Source organism: Rhineura floridana, chromosome 10, assembly GCF_030035675.1.
Source record: "Rhineura floridana isolate rRhiFlo1 chromosome 10, rRhiFlo1.hap2, whole genome shotgun sequence".
NCBI classification, from domain to species: domain Eukaryota; kingdom Metazoa; phylum Chordata; class Lepidosauria; order Squamata; family Rhineuridae; genus Rhineura; species Rhineura floridana.
In genome coordinates this window covers 22,352,744-22,371,336 of record NC_084489.1, presented here as the reverse complement: position 1 = coordinate 22,371,336, position 18,593 = coordinate 22,352,744, and the positions used below count along the sequence as shown (strand labels likewise).

At 42.4% G+C, this 18,593-nt stretch overlaps 2 protein-coding genes across 2 annotated transcripts in view; one reads left to right on the top strand and one right to left on the bottom strand.

The window, feature by feature from the left end:
- ACAD11 (acyl-CoA dehydrogenase family member 11) overlaps positions 1-18,593 on the bottom strand; it is a 45,445-nt gene that overhangs the window by 14,027 nt on the left and 12,825 nt on the right. Inside the window, exons 8-13 of the mRNA XM_061587934.1 lie at positions 17,952-18,058; positions 17,649-17,775; positions 12,650-12,727; positions 10,779-10,917; positions 10,239-10,346; positions 9,029-9,127 (exon numbers count right to left, since the gene is read on the bottom strand). Of these exons, the coding sequence (XP_061443918.1) occupies positions 9,029-9,127; positions 10,239-10,346; positions 10,779-10,917; positions 12,650-12,727; positions 17,649-17,775; positions 17,952-18,058 (658 nt within the window). The remainder of the gene's footprint in view (positions 1-9,028; positions 9,128-10,238; positions 10,347-10,778; positions 10,918-12,649; positions 12,728-17,648; positions 17,776-17,951; positions 18,059-18,593) is intronic.
- ACKR4 (atypical chemokine receptor 4) lies at positions 1,883-8,955 on the top strand. Its single transcript, XM_061587938.1, has 2 exons — positions 1,883-1,996; positions 4,605-8,955. The coding sequence occupies exon 2, from the start codon at positions 4,613-4,615 to the stop codon at positions 5,678-5,680; it is 1,068 nt and encodes a 355-aa protein (XP_061443922.1). The 5' UTR covers positions 1,883-1,996; positions 4,605-4,612; the 3' UTR covers positions 5,681-8,955.

Sequence of the window (18,593 nt, the reverse complement as noted above, 5' to 3'; positions counted from 1 at the left end):
TAGAATTGCAAAATCATTTAAATATAGCCGCAATATATCCTGATTTCAGAGACAATGGGAGGGCACACGTGCCCTCCAAATACTCGGCGACTTGACTGTCTGGAGAGAAGGTTCTGGAGAGAGTTCTCTATCAAGAGCGATTATGTCCTTGTGGAGACAGTTGAACATGCTTTATTATACCGCTCCTTTTACCATGACACCCACTTCCTCTTTATTACCCCAATTTTACAGAAAATCCCTGGCAGATCTGACAAATGTTATTTATCATCTTTTTTGTCAGATTAGAATGCCCAGGTTACAGCTAAAGCGGCTAGTTTTTTCACAGCTGCCCTCGCTTGCTGTAGTTTGTCGACAAAATAATATTTTAATATATTATTAGGTTTATTTATATGGGATCTGTTTCATAGTATTATATATATGGTGTTGCATTTTATATGTGCTGGTCTATGACTGAAATAAATAAACCTGATTCTATTCCTGTCGCTTTTAACTTTGTTTTTCACTTATATTTACGTTGCAATCTTAAAGGAGCAAAACTTGAAGAATCCCAAATCTTCTTCTGTTCAGGTATGAGTTGTAAAGAGCTGTCCTTGCATGAGCAGGACTTTTATAGCATTCAGGAAATCTGAGATTCTTAACGTTATGGAGGATCCACTTAAGTTCCAGCATTAAGGTTTTCACTCACATAGGAGGTCAAACCTCTGACAGCTACGTGGAGACCATTGTGGACTAAAACTCCCCTTATTTGTGAACAATGGGGATTGAATCAGCTGTGCAAGTACAAGCACACCCCCAAAATTAATAATGCGAAGAACATGTCCAGTTAGAGAAGACTGCCAGATTTCATCATTTTTTTTAGCTCTCAGGATTTATTTTCATTTATTTATATTTTTTTAAAATAAAATATTTCAAGGTGCGTTACAAGTACAACAATAAACGATCAGCAGTATTTAAAAAACACACAATTAGACTATATTTGGTAACCCTGCCTTTGCCAACATGGTGCCCTTCAGCTGTTTTGGACTGTAATTCCCATCAGCCCCAGCAAGACCAGCCATGATGGTTGGGGCTGCTGGGAGTTGTATTTCAAAATAGCTGGAGGACACCACGTTGGTGACAGCTGATGTAACAACACTATGATATGCAACAGAGAACAAAACCACACAGTTCAGGGTTGAAATACTTTTTAAAGCCTGGAAAAATATAAAAAGGAAGGTCTTTGCCTGGCATGAAAGATTGAAGTACATGGATGCTAGACAGAGCATATTCCACAAGTGGGGTGTCACCACTGATCAGTGAATGTCTCTCAGAGAAGAATCTGTGATGATAACCTTAGTGAGTGGGCACAGCTGATATGGAGCAAGGCTTGATAGTCACAAGCAATGCTGCAAAATTTAAAGCAACAGTGAAGCCAAAGCTCTAAGAAACAACCTAACTATACTACCTGCACCATTTTGTTTTTTAAAAATCATTGGCCGTGATCCAGCCAAAGCAACTTTTGATTACAATAGGACAGCAAAGCTTATGCTTAAGCCTTGTGAAATCAACAAGAATTAGAGGTGCTTTGATGTGACTGAATTGTTATTCCCATTTTTTTTAACCTTCTGTGTTGTAATAGAACTATTTTTCTACAACAAACAATATCTGAACTAAAATATGCTCAACAGCACATTCTCTCTCATTCCTATGCCCATTTCTTAAACCTGAAACACAGGAGTTCCATGCCACTAACTAGCTTTTCAAAGATGTTCTGGCCACTCAGATTAAAAACAACTCTGAAGCAGCAAGCTGAGTTTGTGGCTCAGATGCAACAACCAGATTCCAGGAAAACGCAACCACTGCTGACAAATGACAGAAGGAATGTAGAAATATACAGTGGAAATGAAAGGCGTGGTGACTTTGGAAAAAAGACAAAAACCTTGAGTCAGATCACAGAAACAACATTCCACAGGCAGACATCAAGGCTGCAGCTCTTGCTACTAGAAAAGGGATACAGGTCAGTGGTTTATTTTATTATTTTGGAATTGACCAAGAGGATGGAAATCTATTGGTTTTTATTTTATAAATGATTAGCAAAAGGTTTATTGTGATGAGACCAATATGCATGGAGAGATATAGGAAGCACATAGGGAGCTACCTTGTAGTGACTCAGATCACTAATCCATCTCCATGTGTCATTGGTGCTGTCACACCCACACCATACATTTAAAGCACTCTTATACCAATTTAAACAGTCACGGCTTCTTCCAAAGGATCCTAGGAACTGTAGTTTCCCAAGGGTGCTGAGAGTTGTTGGAAGCCCCTCACAGAGCTACACCTCCCAGCACCCTTAAACGACAGTTCCTAGGATTCTTTGGGGGAAGCCATGTCTGTTAAAGTGCTTTAAATGTATGATGTGGATGTGACCTAGCAGTGGCTCTCTGGGATTTCAGGTGGGTAGACTTTCCCACCTAGAGATGCCATGAATTGAACCTGTGACCGTCTTTTCATAGTGGGGAAGGTTATATCTGTTCCCAGCCCCCGATAACAACTCCTGGTATCCCTGAGAGTTTTGTCCAACTTGGGTGCCATTTCTCGGTGGTGCTAGTGCCAATGTGGAGAATGGGTTTTTATATGGCTATCTTGTGGATTTTACAAGGAAGAGGTGATGGATGTTCATAACTTAGAGAGACGGGTAGGTGTGGTCCAGCCTTGGGAGTCACAGAGCTGCACCTAGAAAGCTGCATATTATCTTAAACTACCATACAACGCTAATTATGCCAGCACTTTTGAAAATGGCCAAAAAAACCACCATTATTCACTTGATGCATTAACACTAATTTGATACATTTCTTCAGAAACACTGTTATCATTTTGAATTTGCTGGCATGAACAGGTTTTGCACTTAATAAGATTCATGGTTCCTAGGTGTATTCCAGATGTTATGGTAAGGGCATTGGGTCACACGGATTCCATTTCCAACTCCTTTCCAGTTGGGAATGTTTCTTGTTCATTCTGTAATAGTCTCCCTATTAGCAAGACAGCAACACTCCTTAGGCTGCAATCCAGAAACCAGATAAGCCATAGATGCAAGCCTATCAAGCAAGGAGAAACTTTTGCTCAGTTCATCTGTTTAAGTGGAAGCCTGCCAGGCTGGGTAATCCAAGGATAGCTCTTAATACCTTTCCCAGCTCAAATGTGTACATTTTAAGTTATGTATTTAGCATGCTGGTCAATTTTGTTGCTTTTTTCATGACTATACATAGTCTCAGGTGCCATTTTGGTGGTAGGTAATTTGGTGTATATGTTTAAAGTTTTTTAAAAGATCAACAATCTAAAATTGCTGATTATCCATCTGTTATCATGTGTACTAATAGTGATCTCACTTCTCTAAGTGCCAGTCCTTATGTAGCCAAAAATGGCAGCACCCATCCACAAGACTTTGAAAATACTTGGAGTTTTTGTTGATCAATGAAAGAAAACCAACTGGCTACAATTAGATGGAGGTTGAAGATTTATCACACATGTGCATACGAACAAAACAAAACTGCTACACTGCAAAAGTGTGGTAGCCACTGACATCTAAGAAAAATGCTTCCCACATCAGTCTGCTCATTTGCAGCCTCAGGAACATGAAAAGAGCAGCCAGGGAATGAGACTGGTGTTCAGCAGCCCAGCTGAAATTAGTCACTTGGATCAAGAGTTTCAAGGTCAAAATGTCAAAAACAAGCCATTATTTCTGCATTCCTGCCTTATCTTAATTTTGAAAGCAAGAGAAATGGAAGCAACAGAACTTTAGCGTTAGGGAGTACACTGAGTTTAATTGTTCCATCTTTTACATCGCAATCATTTTAATACAATTCACTGTATTTTATATCATGCTTTCACTGTTTTAAAAAAATATTTGGTGCAATTCTGGCTCTTTGGTCACTATCCATATGCTCACCAGAGCAAATTAATATAGTTGAGAACCTGGCTTCCCCCCCCCCCAGATGTCACAGTCCCACTTCACATCACTGGCTACTAATGGTTGGAGGCAGGGAAACAGATTGTTGTAATGTTAAAGAACAAAGAGAGAAGCAGACATGTAGCTGCTATTTTTAGCAGCACCCATGTGTTGATTCATTGCAATGTCTACTTTACAAGAGACAATGAAGACCACAATGTATGAGCTTGGAGTCTCTGATTCAAAGATCTCAAAATGGATTTCAAAATGTTTCAAAAGGCAGTCAATGATGTGGGGTGAACAGTTTTCCAAAATGTTGCATTAATAACAATGAATGGATGCTCATTGCAAATACGTTAGGCAAGCCTGGCAGTTTCAGCATTTCTAGCTTTCTTTACTAAATAAAAGTACAATTTGTTGTTATGTGCCTTCAAGTCGATTACGACTTATGGCGACCCTATGAATTCCCCCCTCCCAATGAAAGTTTTTAGCTTTCTTTACTAAATAAAAGTGAAATAAACATGCTACGTTACATCACCCTCAAGAGCATCAGTACATTTTCTGACGCAAACTAAACATTATCCTAATTTGCACTGGAACATTTTCCAATTCAAGATTTCCCAGAAAAGCCACAACACTGCATGCAATTAACTTCAGTATTTTTTCCCCCATCTGCCAGATTCTTCCATGGAGCCCTATATAAACTCTTCTGAAGGATACTACTACTATGATGATGATGAGCTGAATGCTACTGTGGACTACACTTTGTATGAAATGCTTTGCCACAAAGAAGGGGTGAGAACTTTCAGCAAGTCATTTCTACCGGCATTTTACTCTACTGTTTTCCTCGTTGGACTCGCTGGCAATTCCCTAGTGGTAGCATTCTTTGCCTTTATCAAAAAACTAAAGGCCAGGACAAACGTATACCTCATGAACTTGGCAATTGCCGACTTGCTACTGCTGTTTACTCTTCCTTTTTGGGCTGCAAATGCCACTCACGGGTGGGTGCTTGGCATCCCCTTATGCAAGATCACCTCTGCTATATACACCATGACCTTCAGTGCTAGCATGCAGTTTCTGGCCTGCATCAGTGTTGACAGATACAACACCATAGTCAAATCGCAAGGTCAACCACAGGCCATGAAGCAATGTGGCAAAACATCGTTCTTCGTCTGGGCGGCTGCCATGTTTCTTTGCATTCCTGACCTCATTTTTACCACAGTTATGGAGTCCCATGGCAGATTTGTATGTCTTTCTGCATTTCCTGAGAGCACAGGGAAAGCAATTAATGTAACCATTGAAATCATGGAAATGTTACTGAGTTTTATCTTGCCCTTCCTAATCATGCTGTTTTGCTACTCAGCTGTGGCCAAAGCTCTCATTAAGAGTCCCAGTGTTAAAAAATGTCAGCCTCTGAAAGTTCTTGCAGCAGTGGTATTGGTTTTTATCATCACCCAACTACCTTACAACATCGTCAAGCTTTGGAGAGCCATCAACATTATCTACCCCCTGATTAGAGACTGCAGCGTGAGCAAAACCATTGACGTCATATTCCAGGTAACAAACTGCATCGCCTTATTTCACTGCTGCCTGAACCCCATCCTGTATTTTTTTATGGGAGCCTCTTTCAAAATGCACATTGTCAAAATAGCAAAGCGTTACGGCTACTGGAGAAGGCAACAGAGCACAGGAACGGAAGAGATTCCAATGGACTTTGAAGATTCTGCACAAGAAACCAGTAGCTTTACTATTTAGAAAATGGGGAGAAGGGAAGCTGTTAAGCTCATTCTGGGTCCTCAATGCCTGGCTGACCTGGGTTGATGCTGAGAAATCTGAAAGGACTCGCTCCTAGATAAAGAACTGAGTGTTGATTGTGGTTGCTTCAAGTGGTGGGATGAGGCTGATCCAGTGGAGCAGACAACTGGAGAGATCCAATTTCCAGCCACCTCAGGCATGGTGTACCTTTTTCATTGCTGCTCTGTGCTTACAATATAATCTAATTTAGACAGGCTAATATATGAGTACAGGAAATACTGCACATGATTTCTAGCAGTAATTGCTTCAAATAATACATTTTAATGAAATGTACAAACGGAAAAGAAACCTGCTTAAAAGCAGGGAAGTGGAGTGAGTAGAAGTGCTCAAAAGCTATTTTCCTCGAGAGTGATATTTTTCTCGAGAAGCGTGGATCAGGAAAGAGAGTGGCAAACTTAGTCTATTATGGAAAAAATGCAACCTATATATCAGGAGTGGGGAACCTGTGGTCCTCCAGATGTTGTCGGACTCCACTTCCCCATCAGCCCCCATCAATGTGCTCAATGGTCAGGGACAATGGAAGCTGAAGTAAAACATCTGGAGGGCCAATGATTCCCTGGCCCTGTTATATATCCAGGTGCCTTGGTGCTGAGTTTCCTCTCACCAGCCAATTTATGTGGAACAGGAATCCAGAAAATGCACAGAATGGCATCAGGACATGGGGCATATTGTGCTTCATGTTCCCCAGTGGAGGCGCACTAGACACAGCGATGTCAACTTCAGATGCTGCTTGAGATTGCATCTGGCCACACAAGAAGAGCCCTGCTGGATCAGAGCAAAGGACCACCTAAGTCCAGCAGCCTGTGCTCTCAGTGGCCAACCAGACACCTACGGAAAGCCCACAAGCAGAACATGAGTGCAAGAGTACTCTCTCACTTCTGATTTCCCAGCAACTAGTATTCAGAGACATGCTTCCTCAGATACTGCTGCTGAGAGTAATTAGCTACATTTTAGCCATTACAGTAATACCCTGTTGCTAATTAGAATCTGTTTCTGCAGCGGCAATGCAGCTTTACAAAAATACAACTAGACATCTGTATGCACAGAGATTTCCATCATAATTTGCTAGGGGGAAAAACATTCTTCCTTCATCTGCAGGGAAGGATGGGATGTGTTAGCCAGTGCTAGTTTGAAAGCATTCCATCGACCTAACAAGGCAGCCTCGGTTCATTCTTTGACCACTAGCTGCTCTTTTATGGATCTGGTTTCTTTCCCTCACAAAAAATATTGCTATTAATACAAATAAGTTTAAAGAAAATATCAATAAATGAAAGGAAATGTTAATAAAATTATTGTTCTTAATATCAATGAGAGGTGGATTTTTTTTAAAAACATGTTTTTGAAAATAGCCATGGAAAATCACTACATAAAAATCCAATCTGCAATGATAAAATAAGCAATAAGAACAAGCGAATTAATTGAAAATTTGGTACAAATCTGAATTGGGTGGAATTCTAGCACATCTCTATATGAAGGATTCTGAGGCCCAGGCCTTGATGGTCAAGGGTTTCCAAATCTGTTTGGAGCTTTCACATAAAGACACCTACAGCACTGCTGTTAAGGCACTCACAGCACAATCCTATACATGTCCACTCAAAAGTCCCATTAAGCCCAGTGGAGTTTACAGGGTTACAGCTTTTGTGATTTGTTAGACAAACAAACAGGGAATTGCACTTTGAGATTTGGACAGTTTTGATAGCTGCACTTGCAAGAGAGCTCTGAGTGTGCTTGGACTTGTGGACTTGGTGCTGCTCAGGCATTCAAATTGTGCACAGTGTTTTGCACGCAACATCATCCTCATGAACATGCCACCGCATTTTTTCCCCATTTTGCCTTGATTGACTATTTCCATGGTTGTGCCGAATGGAAGTGCCCTGATAGCCAAGACAGCAGGTGCTTCCAGATGACCTGTTCATTAAGAATTCATCCTGATTTGTTTGCAGGGAGATTAGATGACGTTGGCTACTGAATGAGCATACATTCTGGTGTGTTTGTGGGGAGGTAGACGATGCTGCATCAAAGCAAGTAGTACCCCACACTTTCCATTGTATCTTCCCATCATTTTCCTTATCCCCCAAAAAGTCTTTTGTGGAAGCAGGTTTCTTGTGCGGGACCTTTCAATCAACCGTAATTGCAAAAGCTGAATTTGCCAGTATGTGAATCCCACCCGAAAATAGCAACAGTCTGGAAGTGCCCAGTAGTCAATCCTAACAAAAAACTGCATTCCAGGGTGAAGATAAGGCTAGTTGCTAGGAGAAAGGAGGGCAGGCTAAAGAATACCTAAAAGCAGGAGAGATGAATTGACTGGAGGGATGCAGGCCAAGCCTCCTTGCCTGCTTTTTGGACAGACTAGTCTCATGGTTTTTGTTACTAGTGTGATTTTTAAGAGAGTAAAGAACGTTAGGGAGCTATGAAATGTTTAGATTCATTTTATTATTTTGTTCTGTTATTCATACTGTCTTTTAGTAATATCTCTTATACCCTCCATTTTTGTATACAATAAATGGCTTCAATGGAAGAGAAAGGAACTGTGTGTATAATATGAAGCCTGAACAACTGCCCTCATCTAAAGGTGGCCTATTCTGATAGGGAATCTATCAAGCCCAAATTCAGGAGGGCTTCTTTTCTCCTTGCAGACATCTTTGGAAATAAGCTGAGGAACCTAATGGACAAAATCCCTCTTCAGAAGTGTTCCGCATTCATGACAGCACATTCCACATTTCCCACGATAACAATACAATATAAACAGGATGCTTGAATACAACTATACGTTTTGCTAAAATGGCTTTGGCATGTAACTTTATGGTAATAAAAATGTACATTAAAAACACATCTTTACATCTGTGGCTTTACACATTCTTAAATAATGTGTGTGTAAAATATATTCCAATAAGAGTAATTGATTTATGTGCATGCAACACCAGAGGGACTGTTGGTTTCACGTGCCTTCTCCACTATTTATAGGACACTCAGTTTGAACTGGGGTCTAGGATCCAGGTTCTATGTGCAGGAGCATAGCTCACTCCTGACGGAGTCCCATTACCTGTGCAACCTTATGCTTGAGTCATGTGTGACCTTATCCATAGATAAAATAAGCATGTGTATTACAATATCTAGCATGTTAATATAAAAGTCTGTTCAAGCAAGACATTAAAACAAAAATAAATACAAAAGCCATCTTTCTAGTCTTTTGCAGCGAATTAAGAAACATTGGAGAGAGGAAAGGATTAAGGGGTAAAATTAATCAGTGCTCTCATTATTCCACTACAGGAAGCTCTTTTTACTCACCACTGCTCCACCACTTCTTGCCATTGATTATATAGCTGTTTCCCTCTCTCTGAATGCTGCATTCCATGTTGGTGGCATCACTTGAAGCAACACCAGGTTCTGTTCAAATAACATAAGCAAGTATTGTGGTTTATTGTAGCTGAAATCATTGTAAACAGAAATGATCTTAACCTATTCAATTTCCCCCCGTCTTCAAGCAGAAGTAGTAGAAGCAGCATCAGAGGTCTGCAAAAAAAAAGAGGAGTCCCCACCCTCCTGCCCTCCCTCATCACCCTGACATTACAAGTAACTGCAAATCAGGACACAAGCCTGGAGGACCATGCAGTTGCAGTAGCCCTTTGGAGAACTACATCTCCCATGATCCCACCCTCAGCTTTGTGCACTTGACATGCATCCAGATGGATTGAGAACAAGGAAGGAAAGGGGAGAAATCTCCTCTTCCCCCCATGCATCTCTGATGCTGCTCCTACTCACTACTTGCCAGGCAAAGGTGTGTTAGGGAGCGAGAGTGGGTGGGAGAATACTTTTGGGGAGATCACGCAGGCTGATGGGCATCACACCTGAGCCATCTTGATTGACTTGGAAAAGGGTTCTACTTTTTTGTGTGTGCTGAAGATCTTCAAAAATTTCTGAGTTAATCTAAGGTGAGCTGGGAAGAGCTCAAACATCTCTAAAATACCTCTCTCTCTAGATGTGTATTTATTAGTTATGGTTTATTATCAATATGTGATGTGATACAGAAAGATGTATGGTGATGAGAAGCAGAGGGAATACTTATAATTGGGTCTAGGTTATATTTGTTTTATTGTACCTGAAGTTGTAAAAATATAGTTGTAAAATGGAGAATTATATGTGCTCAGCTAGTTAGGAATGCCAACAAATTCCAACATGAACTGATCAGCTTTCCTGGACTAATTTCTGGATCAGAACTCAGCTACCATTTTGCACTTTCCAAAATACATATCAAGCTGTATTTTAGAATAACATAATTTAGAGATGTGCATTTTGAGAGCAGACATGTTCAAAACTACATATTTAAATATGGATTTCAATAAATATTTCCGTGCCCTTTTTTAAAAAAAACAAACACCGCATATTAATGCGGAAACAGGATGGAACAGAATGATGAATGAATACATGCAAAACCGACATGGCTGAGAAAAACAGATCCATCCTTAGTTCTAGATGAAGAAGAAGAAACAGCTATAACCTGTCATACAGAAGCAAGAACTAATTTTTCCTTCTAGGAGAGGCTCCAGCCATTGCTTTTTTTGTTCTTCTGTCCCATACATGTGCAGGACCTCCATGTTTCCTGTGTCTGGGAGACAAAAAGAAAAGCTGCTGTTACAGCTCCTATTCCAGCAAGCATACATTGTTCATTATGTAAGCAAGGATGGGGAACCTCAGGCCTGGGAGTCAAATACAGCCCGCAGGCCTTTCTATCTGGCCCTCAGGACTCCCCCAAGGCCACAGCCCTCATCAGCCCTGCTTTGCAGCCTCCGTGAGTATTTTTTGCTGGGCTAGACTGTGTCCGTGAACTCTGATCATGCTTCTCGCTTCCTAGACGGAGGATGGAGAGGGGCATGTGAGCGTGTATAGAAACTAGTCTACTAGACTAAGATAAAATTTACATTTGTTGCTTTGCCCAACACTGGTGGGTGGCCCCTTGACTGTTGCTCAGAAAGGAATGTGGCCCTTGGGCTAAAAAAGTTCCCCATCCCTGCTATAAGTGTCATAACAATTCACCAACCTGGCGCATGACAGTTGAATACTTGAGGCGCAAAGTAGCACTTCCCTGTCTCTTCTGCAATTAAGGCATAATCCAGCTGGCCAAGACCACTAACATCTGGTAGGAAAAGGTTCCAGAGACCCGCTGCTTTGGCTCTTTCCTGATGACAGAACAATGTGTGAACCAAGCAATTGTGGTGATGAATGGCAATTCTAATATTTCAACTGGAATCCTAAGCATACAGCTGTAAAAGTTAAATGATGCTGAAATCAGCAGAACTTGCTTCTACCTAAATATGGGTTGGACTAGGTTCTACTTTTGTCTTGAGTCGTCTTCTTACCCCTCCTCATATTCTAGCCAGTGACTTTAACCTTTCCTGGAAAGGGCAACCTGGTGTTTCATCATCCCACTGTTAGCCGTATTATCAATGATGCGTTGGTGCGAGGGATCAGGATGTGGAGCTTCCTCTTTAGTTCTGGCTACTGCAGCTGTCACGGCTGAAAAGGCAAGCTGCTGCTCAGTTTTCAAAGCAGCTTGCTTCATCTGCCATTGGAGCTGTGGCAGAAGAAGTTCCTCTCTGCTCAGATAGTTCCCTTGCTGGCTCCCGTTGGCCTCAGCTGCATCTTTGCCAGCTTGAAGAGCAGCTCTCCAACATATTCATTTCTATTCAGACCTCCCTGAATTCAGTAGCTATTTGTATTCTTGGACAGTTTTCCTACATTCTCTGTTTCTGTAACCTGTTCCTGATCTCATGACTTGTTTTTTTCTTTTTGACATCTCAGCAGCACCTACTAAGCTTGAGCACTCTACATTTCCTCAAAAGGGTTGAGCTATCTCCTTAACTGGAAAACTGTTTGGGAACTGTCGCTATTGCATGTTATGCTATGGCTTAACAACTGAATATTTGTTATCCCCTGTTAGGTGATCTTTGGATGAGATGTAGTGAGATATAAATGAAATAATAACAAAAGAACTTGGATGCTTACAGCATTTTTGGATACAGCTTAATTTATTATTTTTTATTTATTTTTTATTTGATTTATATCCTGCCCTTCCTCCCCGCAAGAGCCCAGTATGTATGTATTAATGTATTTTAAGATAACCCCAAGAAAATAAATGCTAATCTGATAGAAATCACAGTACCACCAAGCCAGATCTTGGTTCGGCATTGCCATAAACAACTTCTGTCTGTCTGACTCTCTCTCACACACACACACAAACTCTGGTCCAACCAACCCAGTTTTCATTAAGTAAGTACAGGGGAGTCAGAGCATCTTACTCTCATGTCAGTGCCTTAATTTGAAATCATTTTCTTTCTGGCTTGGTAAGGATAAGGAAGACTAAATAGTAAGCATTGTCAAGATTTCTGTCTTTACATAGTGTTATTCAGCAAAACCTCTGTGTTAAACTGTCTGAAGTGTGAGCCAGTGGAAATGAAAAGAAACTTGGCCTCAGTTTGTCTGCAATTGAAATCAGTGGAACTGAAAAATGGAAATGGACTGCCCTCAAGCTGATCCCGACGTATGGCGACCCTACAAATAGGGTTTTCATTGTAAGCAGTATTTAGAGGTGGATTACCATTGCCTTCCTCTGAGGCTGAGAGGCAGTGAGTGGCCCAAGGTCACCCAGTGAGCTTCATGGCTGTTTGAGGATTCGAACCCTGGTCTCCCAAGTCATAGTCCAACACTCTCTTAAAGCCAAGTTGCCATTCTATCAGGCCTATGGATCAGGGTCATATATTGCGCTCTCTCTTCAAAACTATCAGCAGCTTTAACTGGAATAAGAACCCAAACTTCACATAAGCTATTATTCAAGGGACAGTTCCACACTTACAGGACTGCATCAAATAAATCCTCCTATTATTACACTACTTAAGAAGGAAATACGAGCACCTTCAATCTCTCAATCACAGCAGGCTTTTTCCATACGTCTAGCGAATTTTTATTTCTGGCATAATACTCTTCCATTTCCTAAGAAAATAAAAGACATCAGTAGAGAACACACTTTAGGTAATAAAGCTGAATCAGTGCATTATGGTTCTCTCCCATTCACCTCACTAGATTACTATTTGAACTATTTGTTCATTTCTCATACAGTAAGAGAATTATGAGTAATTGGAGGAAAGAGCCATAAACATCTGGGATTGTGAATGAAAGCCTCTGAAGTCCTAGAGACTGGATGGATAATGAAAAACAAAAGAGCCCTTAATTTATGTCATACTAAAACATTATTACAGATCCTCCGTGGCGCAGAGTGGTAAGCGGCAGTAACGCAGCCGAAGCTCTGCTCACGGCCAGAATTCGATTCCAATGGAAGGAGGAAGTCAAATCTCCGGTAAAAGGGGTTGAGGTCCACTCAGCCTTCCATCCATCCGTGGTCGGTAAAATGAGTACCCGGCATATGCTGGGGGGTAAAGAAAGGCCGGGGAAGGAACTGGCAATCCCACCCCATATATACAGGAGGGCCCCGCTAATACGGCGGGTTAGGGACCAGGCCCCTGCCGTAAAACTGAAATCGCCGTAAAGCGGGGCCCCATAGACTATAATGGGCCGCATCACGCGAAAATGAAATCGCCGTAAAGCGGGGCCCCATAGACTATAAAGGGCCGCATCACGCGAAAATGAAATCGCCGTAAAGCGGGGCCCCATAGACTATAATGGGCCGCGTCACGCAAAAATGAGGCGAAAACGTCGCAAAACGGCAAAATCGGCTTTAAAACAGGGAATTTCCCCTGATTGAAAGCCGCCGCATCAGTGGAACGCCGTAAAGCGGGGCCCTCCTGTACGGTCTGCCTAGTAAACATCGCAAGACGTCACCCTAAGAGTCGGAAACAACTCGCACTATAAGTGCGGGGACACCTTCTTCTTCAAAACATTATTAAAGTTATTCACTAGTAAATGTTTTGATTAATTGATATAATCATCAGGAGCCAAAGGGTTTACACATTGTTTTGGTGCTTGTTATTCAATGACTTTGTATCTTCTATCTACACAACAGTTAAATAGGAAAGGGATGTAGCTCTGTGGCAGAGCACCTGCTTTGCGTGCACAAGGTCCTACGGTCAAGTCCTGGGGTCTCCAAGCAAGGATAGGAGAGACAAGTCTGAGCAAGATGAACCAACTGTCTGACGTGGTATAAAGCAACCTCCTATGCTCCTCTACAGCCTAGTTTTTCCCTCAGTGGCTTCACCCTTGCTGGCAGAAGGTTTCAGGTGAAGGAGGTGACCACACAAGAAGGACAGTAGCCTGTACCAGGGACAATGTCAGCATCCAGTATTGTTAAGCAGCTTCCAGGCTTCAGCAGTGGTGCCATCAGGGCAGGACTTCAGGGCAGATGTCAAGGGGTCCACACAGCAGAAGAAGGTGGATTGTTCCCAAACGCAGCAGAGCTGGTTTACTAAATTTAGAAGTGAGCGAAGTAATACTCACTTCACATTTCTAAAGAAGGGGACCCTTTAGAATCTAAACTTGGCCAACTACACCACTGTTGCCTACCTTGGGCCCCCTGCAGTACATGCCAGATCAGGAAGCTATCGGCTATTTATAACAAAATATAATTTCATTAAAGGTAATTTCATTCAATATAAATATAAATTTAAAAGTATGAATTCATTAAAAACATATCAAAGCAGTTTACAGCATAGAAAGACAAGATAAAACCATATATACCTTTAAAATCAGAAATAATTAACTAACTACTACCGAAAGATATCTTCTCAATTGCCTGCATAGGCCTGGTAGCATAGAAAAAGTTTCAGCAGGCATTTAAAGGTCAGAACAGAAGGTGTCTGCTGGAACAATGACACAAAAGGCTCAATTACTTCTTGTTCTCAAATGAGCTTTGCCAACTCCAGAGATGACCAACAATGCTCCTGCAGATGATCTCAGTGATCGAGCTGGCATATAAGGGTTCAGGTGGTCCCTAAGGTACCCTGGACCCAAGTTGTTCAGGCCCTTGTAAATTAACACAAGGACCTTGAACCTGGCTCAGTAGTAGATGGGCAGCCAATGCAGATGTTCCAACAATGGTTGTTGACCATGTGCCCCCATCAGCAGTCCGAGTGCTGCATTCTGTACCAGCTGGAGCTTCCAAGAGTAGCCTTATACAGAATGCATTGAATTAGTCCAGCCTCAAGGTTACAAAGGCATGGTTGCTGGTCATGGGGAAAGATGCACCAGGGACAGGGCTGCAACCTGTTCTGTTCATACTCACCATGAAGGAGCAGATCTACAGTTTGGGAGTACTTCTGCATCCTGCCCTGCTGCTTGAATATCAGGTGGCTGCAGTAGCCAGGGGTGCTTTTGGCCAATTCAAACTGGTCTACCAGTTGAGCCCATTCCTGGAAGCAGTTGACTTGGCCACAGTGACACAAACATTGCTGAGACTGAGGCTTGATTAACGTAACGTGCTCTACGTGGGGCTGCCTTTGAAAGTGATTCAGAAATTGCAGTTGGTTCAAAATGCAGCAGCCAGAATGTTAACTGGATTGTGGCATGGGGATCATGTTATCTCTGTGCTTTATCGACTCCACTGCCTCCCAATTTGTTTTCAGACCCAATTCAAAGTGCTGTTTTTCACCTTTAAAACCATAAATGGACCAACGGGCCTGAGGGGCCGCTTACGCCCATATGTACCTGCCCATGATTGAAGATCACCTGGCTGTGGTCTCCTCTGAGTGCCTGGAATGAAAGATGTTAGACTGGCAGGGATGCAGGAGAGAGCCTTTTCAGACGTGGCCCCCAGATTTTGGAATACCCTATCTCAAGAAGCCCGCTCTGCTCACCTCCTGATGGTATTCTGGACAGCCTTTGGGAGGGACTGAAGGTATAGCCTGAATCTGATTTTATTTCCTTTCTTTTTTAGTTGTACCTCTTTAGTGCCCCTTTGAATATCACTCCCCTAGATTTCTTACCTGTATTTTTTATCTATTTTAATGTTTTTTTGTGTTTTTTACTGTGTGTGATTTTATTGCGAGCTGCCCTGAGTACCCTATTGTAGGGTAGAAGTGTGGGGTGGAAATATTTAAAATAAATAAATGGACCAGGTGGTCAGGCTATCCATGTCCAAGAACACCCGTAAGTGGCATAGCAAACAAAGCTGGTAAAAGGTACTTCTAGCCACAGAGGACACTTGAGCCTCTAGCGACAGGAGTATCCCCAAGCTACGCACCTGCTCCTTCACAGGGCATGCAACCCCATCTAGAACAGGTAACTTTACCTATCTCCCGGACACAGGAACCACCCACCCAGAGAGCCTTCCCAGAATTCAAGCACAGTTTATTGGCCCTCACCAAGTCCACCACTGCATTCAGATACCAATCCCGAGCTTTCACATCCTCTCCTGAGTCAGATGTTATGGAGAAATACAGCTGTGTGTCATCAGCATACTGGTAACACTCTGCTCCAAAACTCCTAATGACCACTCCCAATGGCTTCATATAGAGGTGTTAAACAGCACTGAGGAAAGGCAAGGGGGCCGAGTACTCACCCAGTGCTCCTCTCTGAACACAGCCCTATAATTAATACTGGAACCACTGTAATACGTTGCCCCCGATACTCATCTCACTCAATAGGTCCAGGAGGATACTATGGTCAGTGGTATCAAAGCTGCTGAGAGATCGAGCAGAAGTAACAGGGTTGCATTCCCTGTCTCTCTCACAATAAAGATCATCTATCACAGCAAAGAAGGCTGATTCCGTTCCAAATCCAGATCTGAACCCAGATTGTAGTGGATTTAGGTAATCCGTCTCATCTAGGAATGCCTACAGTTGTTCCACAGCCACCTTCTCCATGACCTTTGCCAAGAAAGGGATATTGGTGACTGGTCTAAAGTTATTACGCTCCATTGAGTCTCCAGTAGGCTTTTAAAGAAGTGGTCGCACCACTAGCCTCTTTGAGAGCAGCAGGCAACACTCCATCATGCAGAGGTGTGTTTACCATGCCCATGACCCATTCAGTCACTCCATTCTAGCTGGCTTTAATAAGCCAGGAAGGAGAAGGATCTGATGAGCAGGTGGTTGGGCACATCACTGCAAGCATCCTGTCCACATCATCAGGCTGCATTAACTGAAACTGATCCCACAACACTGGGTTCGGCTTTGCGTTTGACACCTCGGCTGGAACTGCCTCAATAGCAGCATCAAAGTCACTGTGGAGCTGAGCTACTTTATCTTCCAAGTGTTTAGCCAGCTGGTTACCGTTAGACAATATGTGCTCCAGAGGTCCACCTCCTGGTCAGGAGTGACCAACCTCCAGACCAAATGGAACAACTCTGCCAGACGGCTCTTCCAGAATGCAACGGAGGCAGCAAAGTAAGATCTCATTGCTGCTCCCACAGCCACGTGGTAGGCCTGATTACAGGAGGTGTCTGAACAGACAGCACTTTACCAAGAGCTACCTCAGTCCTAGACCTGACCCTGGCAAGCTGCATTAGCTGAAACTCCCTCTTTATACAATTATTAATGATACAGAAACTGTAACACTGTTTGCATGGGGTCACCCCTGACTCTGAAACCTTCTGCCACTGTGGGAGAAACTAGGCCCTACAGCAGGTGTAACTAAGCTGTGTTGGACTTGAACTCCCATCATTGGGCATGTTGGCTGGGGCTGATGGGAGCTAGAGTCCAACAACTACAGATTCCCCATCTCTGCCCTACTGCTAGTGCTGTCGAGGAAACTGAATCTGTGTCTTACATACTATAATTCTGTTCTGTTGAGCAATATACTACATAAACATGTAGCTTGGTTTGATTGTCTTGGCAATACTTTACGAGCCTGCATCTTCATAAACCAGAGCAAAACTAAGCCACATATCTGTTCCTAAACAGTGATAGGATCTCAATCTGCACCTGTCTATATCAATATTCTGCATATTGTTCATCGTATGTCTTACCTTTTCAGCTGGAAAAACATGTTTTTTCATAAAATCTTTCACCTTTTGGAGTACTTCTTCACCCTCTTTAGACTGCTGGAATAATTCTCCTGTACTACAGGGCTGAATGCCAGTGGTAAAAGATGTTCTAGAAGAAAAACACAGATGGGACAGTAATATAAAAAAAATTCAGCTATATAGTCTTACAGAAAACACAAACTCATCCTCCCCCTGTCCCACATGCATACCCCACATTATAACTCCCAAGTGCTTTGGGGTGAGGTAGTTACCATCTTCAAAATCTTTTGAATAAACCTTTCTTACTTTTTTGCTAACAGTAATCCAGTTTCTGCCAAGGGCTTCACCATATTGCAAAACTCATGGCTGTCTTCTGCTGCGGAATTTCCCAGGAGATATCTGGCATAGATGCCCTAAGGAGCAAATAAATCAAAATGTGTGTGATTTACGTGGCAGCTTCACCACTGAAATGCCATGTGGCAAACGGGATTGGTTTTTTATTTCATTCAAAATACGAAAGATGTCTATAAACTGAAGATTACGGGTGGCCAGCTTCTGGCCCATGGGCCTAATTAGGTCCACCAGGGCGTTTTGGCCAAGCCACGCCCATCTGCCTTATACCTGAAGTTAGAGATGAAAAGGAAATAATCCCCTTTACCTCCACTCTCCCCACAATCTGAAATATCTATAGGGGTGGATCTATCTGAAATGCTATGATGCAGGGGTGGCTACACTGGGGTGTGTGTGTGTGTGCAGATGTTCCTGGGCTACAACTCCCATGATCCCTGATCATCAGCCATGCTGGTTTGGGCTGATGGGAGTTGGAGTTCAACAACATCTGGAGGCCCACAGTGTAGCCACCTCTGCTGTAATGATACGGCATGTAGAGATTCTATAACGGCACAACACTTAGTACTGCCCAAGCAAACAACTCTTCCTCTGATATAA